This window comes from Musa acuminata, chromosome BXJ1-5, assembly GCF_036884655.1.
Source record: "Musa acuminata AAA Group cultivar baxijiao chromosome BXJ1-5, Cavendish_Baxijiao_AAA, whole genome shotgun sequence".
In the NCBI taxonomy this organism is placed as follows: Eukaryota; Viridiplantae; Streptophyta; class Magnoliopsida; order Zingiberales; family Musaceae; genus Musa; species Musa acuminata.
Genome location: NC_088331.1, coordinates 38,916,308 through 38,925,039, shown reverse-complemented (window position 1 = coordinate 38,925,039; position 8,732 = coordinate 38,916,308). Strand labels below are relative to the sequence as shown.

The 8,732-nt window shown below is 47.2% G+C and overlaps 1 protein-coding gene across 1 annotated transcript; it reads right to left on the bottom strand.

The window, feature by feature from the left end:
- Window positions 1–445: 445 nt before the first annotated feature.
- Window positions 446–3,588, bottom strand: LOC135675081 (cation/H(+) antiporter 19-like). The gene is made up of 3 exons (XM_065185350.1): window positions 3,396–3,588; window positions 1,986–2,984; window positions 446–1,886 (listed from the first exon to the last, which is right to left on the bottom strand). The coding sequence occupies exons 1-3, from the start codon at window positions 3,585–3,587 to the stop codon at window positions 651–653; spliced, it is 2,427 nt and encodes an 808-aa protein (XP_065041422.1). The 5' UTR covers window position 3,588; the 3' UTR covers window positions 446–650.
- Window positions 3,589–8,732: the final 5,144 nt, after the last annotated feature.

The window sequence follows — 8,732 nt, the reverse complement described above, 5'->3', positions numbered from 1 at the left end:
ATGGTTGCCGACCTATCGGATGATGGGCTTACTCCTAGAGCAAATGTTGGGCGTCCTTAGTGCCATGGCGTCGAACGATGGTGTCGTAGTCGGTGTCATCCCGACCTTTACGGGATGGTGTTGTACTCGGTCGGCACCATCCCGATCTTTGCGGGACGGCGCTATACTTGGTCGGCACCATCTCGACTTTTGCAAGACGACACTATACTCGGGTGGCGACGTCCCAACTTTTGTGGGACGGCACAATACTTGGTCGGCGCCATCCCGATCTTTACGGAACGACATTGTTCGAGGGGTGTGGTATGTTATATTGACCTTAACGCTGATGTGACCGTGAATCGTGGTTGGAGGACAAGTTACCAAAATATATCATATCAATAGGATTTTGCGCGATAAACTGTTAAAATTTTTATTAATTAAATTAATCACTATATTTGAAAATATATCAAATAAAATTTTAAATTTTTAACCTTTGATAAGAAAGTTTGATACTACTTGTTATTACATAAGCCTACCATACATTTATTCTTTCCCTACAAAAGTCCTACGTTGCTCACATGATATCTGAGTTCCACGTAAGGGAATGCATGCCCTGCAAACCCTGCAGACGAGAAGAAAGCATATTGTTCGCTCCCAACTCGTAGGTGAGTCTAATGGCGAGAGAGGTCAGTTGTGGGTGTATCGGGCTCGTCATAGATCTCCGTCCCGTCGTCCTCCGGGTCGGGTGGGTCTGCCGTCGGATCGTGCTGCTTGATCACCAACACCGACGTTGTCGTCGAGAACTCGGACGATGCCAGATAGCTTCCCACGGGCCCCAACTCGGGGCTGTCGGCCTTCTCAGAGAGGACCATGATAGGAGGCGCCTGACCCACCAGGAAGAGATTACACCGCCCGATTGACTTGATGGCGGCGATGATCTCTACCCTGCTTCCCATCACCTTGTCGTCGTACCTGATGGATTCGTTGGACGCTAACACCTTGTCCCGGAACTCGGTGATGCAGGCATCGTCGGCGGAGATCTCGTTGGCATCTACGATTATGGTCACGCTTCCTCCTCCGCCGCGGCTCCTCTCGAGAAACCAGTTGCCTGTTTGAGGAGGAATGAACCGTACCACGATGAGCTGGATTCCTGGGTGCTCCGCCATGCGAGCCGAGTAGGCGAGGGCCTCCCGGTCATCCCTTCCGCCGAAGAAGAGGGTCGCCACGGTATAGGACACTTCGCTGGCCACAACCTGCGCCGTGCCACCTAGTCCGCGGTCCACGAGGACTCCGACGGAGCACGGGGCACGGCGGAGGACGCGCCGGTTGATGAGACGATAGGCGTGGCCTGTCGACTCCATGGAGCCATCGATCTGCTGGAGCTTGTGGAAAGGAAGGAGGATGAATGCAGCTCGCTTCTGATCGGCGCTGGTTATGATGTCCTCGTGCATGGTTTCGAGGTCGGAAATGGCGATCATCGGGCGGACGGAGACGTTGCTGAGCTGCTGGTAGGCCTGGAAGGCGATCACGAGATGGTCTGCGCCGTTATCGGAGTCCCCCTTCCTGTTCCAGAAGGGAAGGCCATTCAGGCGGGCCTTGTGGACCATGAAGATGGCGGAGGACCGCTCCGACAGCTCCATGAGGTGCATGGCGTAGACAGTGATGCCGCGTCGCCGGATGCCACGAGAGGACTCGATCAGGTTGATCATGGTGGGGATGTTCCGGCTGCCGTGGAAGCAGGCCAGCACGCGGAGTTCGCTGTCGGTGTCATTGCGCTGAATGGTGCGGTGCTTGTAGGGCGCGGACCGCCGCGCGGGCTTGTATATGGCCATCACTATGGGCGTAGTGAGGAAGGTGGTGACGAGAGCCATGAGCACCAGGATGGCGAACGTTTCGTCGTTGAGCACCTGTCGATCGTTCATGCAGTGCAGTCACGTAAACGCCTCGAAACGACAAGAGTACTGCCACGGTAAGTAAGAGTGCGGAGAAAGAAACCCATTTCGTACCTTGCGGTCCTTGCCGATGTTGAGAACAATGAGCTCGACGAGCCCTTTGGTGTTCATGAGGAAGCCCAGCGCGATGGCCTCCCGTGCCGGGACCTTGACAAGAAGCGAGACGATGACGGTGCCACAGATCTTGCCGAGGCATGCGGTGCAAATGACGAGGGCAAGGAGAGCCCAGGACTCACCGCCGCTGATTGTGGCCACGTTCGTCTTGAGGCCACTGGAGACGAAGTAGAGCGGGAGGAAGAGCCCCGAGATGAGGTCCTCGATCTTCTCGATGAGGACCCCGGCGAAGGGCCCGTCCTTGGGCACGACGACGCCAACGATGAAAGCGCCGAAAAGTGCGTGGATGCCAATGGTATCGGTGACGAAGCCTGCGGCGAGGACGGTAGCGAGGGTGGCGCAGATGAACATCTCATTGACGGGCTCGCCCTCCGGGGAGCGGCGGGCCATCCAGTCGAGGACGGGGCGGACGAATATGGCAACGAAGGCGACGAAGCCGACGCCACTGAGGAGGACCCAGAGGGAGACAAGGGGTGAGCCGGAGCCAGAAAGGGCGATGGCAAGGGCGAGGAGGATCCAGGCGGCAATGTCGTTAACGGCGGCGGCAGACATGGCTATCCGGCCGAGGTCGGTGGTGAGGAGCTTAAGCTCCGCGAGGATGCGGGCGAGGACGGGGAAGGCGGTGATGGAGAGGGCGACGCCCATGAAGACGAGGAAGGGGGCCTCGGGGACGCCCTTGGCGACGGTGTGGCGGAGGACGACGGAGGTGCCGATGCCCATGACGAAGGGAAGGGAGATGCCGGCGATGGCGATGGCCAGGGCGCGCTGTCCCGTGCGGCGGATGGCGCGGAGGTCAAGCTCCATCCCCACCAGGAAGAGGAAGAAGATGAGCCCGACGCTGGCGAGCGTGTCGAGCACCGTCAAGCTCTGCTTCGGGAACACCGTTTTGAGGAACCGCTCGCTGCGGCCTATCGCCGACGGGCCCAGCAAAACACCTCCCTGCAACAGACAGAAGACGACAAATCTAATCATCAGTACTTCATTAGATTAACACTAGATTAGTGCATGCAGCAGCAGCAGTTGCAGAAGCAGCAGCATAGTAGACGACTGTCGTCTCAAATAAACACCGGTCAAAGCGTTCCATGACGAAGAAAGAAGGTTCAGGAGGAGGTCTCAATGGTGGATTGCTTCTGGGCGAGTGGAGGCCTCGCTCTCGACCACGCGGCTCGGGCCATAAAATGGGCTCGCCACGCGTCTAAGTTCTCGGCCGAAGATGCCGATCGCGGTAAAACGAAGCTCACATACCAAGGTCAAGTTTCAAGGTCGTAAATCCTACGTAAAGATTAGAGCAGCAGTAAAGGAGACAGGGCATGATAGAAAGAGCAGCAGGGGATTGGTTCGAGCACATACGATGATCTCCGCGACAACACGCGGCTGACGGAGAGGGTGGAGGACGAAGGCCAGGAACCTGGTGAGGGCGATCACCAGGCAGATCTGGAGGATGGCGAGCGGCAGCGCGGAGTCCAGCGGGTTGTCGCCCTGCCACGACCCGTTCGACGTGGCCCCCATCGGCTCCGGACACGTCGTCCCGGCCACCACCATAGCCATCTCTCCCTCTCGCTCTTTCTCCTTGCCTCTCTCGCGCTACCTGTTGTCAAGTCACAATCAGAAGAACAGCGCCATGCAATTAAAGCAGAAGACTCTACGGTGAAACACTTCTCTACATGCCCATCTATTACTCTGTTCTTCACATGCAACATGCGGGGGGAGAGAGAGAGAGAGAGAGAGAGAGAGAGAGAGAGGTGGAGACTGAACAGAGACGGGGAGAGATCCGAGGAAGGATTTCGTGAATGATAGACTCGTATAACCTCTCTTTCTCTTTCTCTATATATGGCGAGATAGAGAGTGCGGTGGTGAGTCTTTGTTGGAGAGATCTCAGAAAGGAAGGGCCGGCACGATGCAGGGCACACCAGGATTAGTATATGCGCAAAACCAAAGCCAAAGCTGAAGTAGAGCGGGGTGGAGAAAAGGGAGTGCGAAGGCGAGGGTGCGGCGTCGAGTCATGATGGGCTTCTCCTCCTGCCTCGCCCTATAAATGAACCACGGACGCCATGGCACCCACGAACGTTGCTCTTTTCTTCCGGGACAACACCTTTTCTTCTCGGCACTAACGCTGCTCTTTTCTAAAGCTTAAAAAAAAAAAATCGGTAATAAAAATACTAAAAATAAAAATAAAACGTTCAATAACCCAATTTATATGATATCAATTATAAAATCTTTATTTATTCTGACATGTGATTTCTTTTATTTATCTTTCTTATAAATTTAAAAAAACTCTCTCAAACTTCTCTAGAAACTTTAAAAATCACTTTTAGGAGTACTCAGGTATCTTTGTCTTTAAGTCTCATTAAAACCTTGAGAGACTCGGTATATATAGGATTTAATTAAAACTCTATTAATTAATTTAATTATAATTAAAAATCTTAAAAATGCTTATCCATCCTAACTAATAATACCATTTCTTCCATCCACTAACGTCCTGCAACGCAAGATAAGATGTTGACAGTCGAAGCATAAATGTCACCTTACCTTACTCCTCACTTGAGGCGTGCATGCAAGTAGGGCCAAGCCGTGCCAGTTCCAGAGATCAATGATGCAACAAGCTTGAAGAAGGTGCACCAGCGGTCTTCTCTCCCACTATCAGAGGACACTGTTCACTTTCTTGGATAGAAGCCACATTTGTTGGATTGGGGTGAGTCATGGGGACACTGTGAAAGATACTCGATGTTAGAGAATGCTGCATTAATACAAGCACTATGTTTACGGAACAACTTTTCGGTTTTCGGTGGAGTCAAGTCAGCAACTTCCGAACTTATTAATAGACAGTTTACCTAAAATCCGGGATGATATAAGGTCACAATTTTATAGAGTTTTTTTTTATAAGAATATAAGATCAAAACATGAACAAATAATTTTTAAAAATTTTATTATATAATTTAATCAGTAATCAATTCACCCATAGGATATTTAATAGATTCAATAATTTGTTAATATAAAATGCTTAAATACCAAATTATTCACCATGCTTATAGAGTTTTGTTATGACAAAAGTGACATGGCAGATTTGTTGGCACTACATGCTTACACCTATCGTTCTGGGACCAACACCTCATTGCCACATGGTCCACCCACTTAACCAACATATAAAAGCTATTTTAGTGACGTTCTGCCACTACCTCAACCTCGTATAATTGAACCCCAAAAATGTTAGTTGCAAATAAGTACCAACAAACTTCGTGCACCCATTATTACACAAACAGCATGACAAATGAGTGTCATAGCATAGGCTTAACGACCTAGCACTAGTTGATAATGGGTCTAACTAGCATAACAAACAAATATAATGATTCAACACCGATGAAAGATGGCCAAGTTTGATTTTTATGTTTTTATTACTGTACTAACACTGTAATGACCCTTCTAGTCACCCACTATAAAAAGATCGTTCAAGTACCCTCAACAGACATAGAATGATCAAAGTCCGACCTGTCTAATTAGATTACTAATTAAGTATCAAAGAAATATTATCAAAAATACCCCTGAGATTATTTTGTAAGATTCAAATATCCGACTCAACGAGCCCTACCTAGAGATAAGCTCAAAGAAGATTAGATCCAAGTAAACTTTCAATTCAGATAGTCAAAATATACTCTAATAACTTGGTGTTAGAAGAAAGGTTGACTAGTATATCTGAAGAAAATCTCGTGAGTTTATCTTAGATAAATCTTAAGAATCCAAATCCTTAAACCTCAACAGATCAAGTCCGATAGCCCCGAATGCTCATTTACCGAATCCCTTGATTTCTATGATCCCAAATCAAGGAGAAATGGGATGTCTATAGGTCTGAATCCTCTCCCAATGCCAAACCCAACCTTTTTTTATGACTTTTTCAAGACTCAAAATTACTTTCCTCAACCATTACTCCCTACCTTCCCTAACTTACCCAACTTGCTCATCAAACCTCACCTGTATTTGCTCTACCAATGTTAGCTCCTGCTCTATCACTAATTTGTGTTCCTAATCTGTCTGTCCAGTGTTGCCCAACTCGAGTCCAATTACCACCAAAAGTACATTCCTCATCGTTAGCCCAAAACCTAATCCCTCAATCAAAATCAAAACTCCTGAATGAGTTGATCACTCAATTGATTGACCTCCCAACCAAGGTCCAAAGCCACTATAATAAAGTGGATCAAGAGGATATATAAAGAGAAATAAGGTAGGTAAAATAGCTAGAGATGGAATAATACCTATGATCCTCTTTTATGAAAGACATAAGAACTAACCTCTCGAGCCTTCAGACTTCCCATACTAGATGTTTACGATGGAAAATCTAACTCTTTAGAATATATTACGATCTTCACCTTACTAGTCATAGGTGTCCTACAAGCCAATCTGACACATGTGACTTGACATGCAATCTTTTTACTTATTATTATTATTATTTGATATTTTATCATTTTATATTACCTGTTGCATGAATATATTATAATTTTCATGAATTTGTATAATGGGAATCGGATCATGATGAGATCATGATAATGAGACTAATTCGTCTTTGAACACAGATCCTAAATAATCTCGGTCATAGGTTACTCGAGAGGGACATTGAGATAACCGGATAAACTAATGTGTTGAATACCCATTCATATGATAGATGCAGTTGGTCTCATAGTTGCCCACACTAGGGATATAGTGCAGGTACTTATTGCAGAATAAGTTCACTGATTGATCCGCTCATGTAATGTTGGATAGTTGATGATACCTTATTATCATATAGCGATTATATCGTCCCAATGGTATATCTGTTCCTTAGACTTAAGACACTAAGAATATCATGTATAAGTACTCCACTCTTTAATACCAGACTTATAAGTCTGGAGGTTCCAGATCTAGCACAACTAGTCATCGAGAGTGGTAGCCAACCTTACGAGGGTTATCAAGTGTCGATAAAGGATCATCAACTCTCTATGTCATGAGAGGAATATCCCATGTATTCTTGCTCAAACAAATCCTTAGCTAGGGTTATTTAGATTGAGAGAGAAAGAGTTCTCCAGAAGAACCCGATTAGAATGAGACTCGAGTAGAAACTATATAGGTCTGATAGTACCATGCCCGATATACGATCTATAGGGTATTAGATGAATGAGGGACTATAGATACATGATAATTAAGGACAGACGGGTCAAATGGATTGGATTCTCCTGTATTATTTGGGGACTATGGTGTAGTGGCCTAGTACGTCCGTAATCGATGAGTCGAGTGAATTATTACGGAAATAATAATTCACTGAGCTAGAAGGAGTTCTGACAGATATGACTTACGACCAACTCGATATTGGGCCTAAAAAGTCACATAGATATGGTAGGCATTGCAACAAGATTTGGATATGAGATATCCGCCGGACCCTCTATCTTATTGGATATCTAATAAGCCCTTGAATTATTGGATCATATGGATTAGATCCAATAAGAACTAATGAAAGATTATTGGATAGAGATCCACTAATCTAAGAGACTTGGATAGTTGGATGAAGATCAAATACCCAATAAGCAGGATCCATTATGGTTAAGTTGATAGGGGACCTCTATAAATAGGAGGGAACCAAACACCCATAGGCTAGAGGTTTTCTTTGTTGCCATCTCTTATTCTCCTCTCCCCTTCTCCTCCTTAGATAGCAGGCCTAGAGATTTGAGGAGCGTCGTCGCAGCCTTGCTATGTGGATCACCGCTAGAGAGGAGAACGCTTGACCTCCTTCATCCTCTCCTACAGATCTATAAGGATTCAGGGATATACAATCTCCCTAGGTAACACAACTATCTCATGCGTGATTTTTAGTTTTGCGGATTTTACGCACCAATCTTCGTATGACGATGAACATATCTTTCGAAAATTTGGGAATTTTGTTTTCTGTTCTTCCACTGCGCATGTGATGTCGACCCTAGATTTCCCTACAGTGGTATTAGAGCTAGGTTCTTTGTGCGATAGATTGATTTTGAACTACGTGTGTTATGTTTTAAAGAAGTTTTTGATGTCAAAATCGTTGACGCAATAGCGAGAAAGGGCAGCAACTATTGTTGCCCTTGTTGCCCTCACAGATGGCAACAAGCGTGCATGCAGTTACCTACAGCGGTAGCCGCAAGCAGGCGGCACAGTGCTGGCACGGGTGTAGCAATTGTTGTTGCATGTAGGCGCTGCGTCTATAGTAGTAAGACGATGGCATGCTTGTAGTAGGCTTGCGGCCCGCGGGGGTTGGCAACCCGCAGGTGCCCAATCTGCCAGCGCTGCCTGCGGGCACAATGTGTTGAATCTCGGATTTTGATGATGAAACTAATTGATTGTGTTTAGATGTTTAACTGCATTTTGAGTGATGCAGGTCTACTCGATCAGGATTAGACAGTTGACGCAGGAGGAATTGACGTTGCGCCAGAGGAGATCACGTCAGGATATTGGACGGCAGAAGGCTTCGGACGTCGGGCATCGAGCCAAGGAGAGCGAAACTGCGCTAAGGATATCGAGGTTATGGAGGTCAACCACCGATTGGGCAACAAGCCGCAAGAGAGGATGATGCGCTGAAGAATCGGATGAAGTGTCAACCAATGACGTGCCGGGCAACGGAATGTCGATTCGCTCTGATACCAATTGTTAGGATCGGAGCGGCACTAAGAGGGGGGGGTGAATTAGTGCAGC

What these genes read in the sequence shown, in the direction of transcription:
- LOC135675081 (XM_065185350.1), bottom strand. Translation starts at nt 3,587, where the DNA reads ATGGTGGTGGCCGGGACGACGTGTCCGGAGCCGATGGGGGCCACGTCG. An exon ending in GTGTTGTCGCGGAGATCATC is followed by an intron (nt 2,985 to 3,395) that starts GTATGTGCTCGA and finishes TGTCTGTTGCAG; the next exon opens with GGAGGTGTTTTGCTGGGCCC. An exon ending in ACATCGGCAAGGACCGCAAG is followed by an intron (nt 1,887 to 1,985) that starts GTACGAAATGGG and finishes AACGATCGACAG; the next exon opens with GTGCTCAACGACGAAACGTT.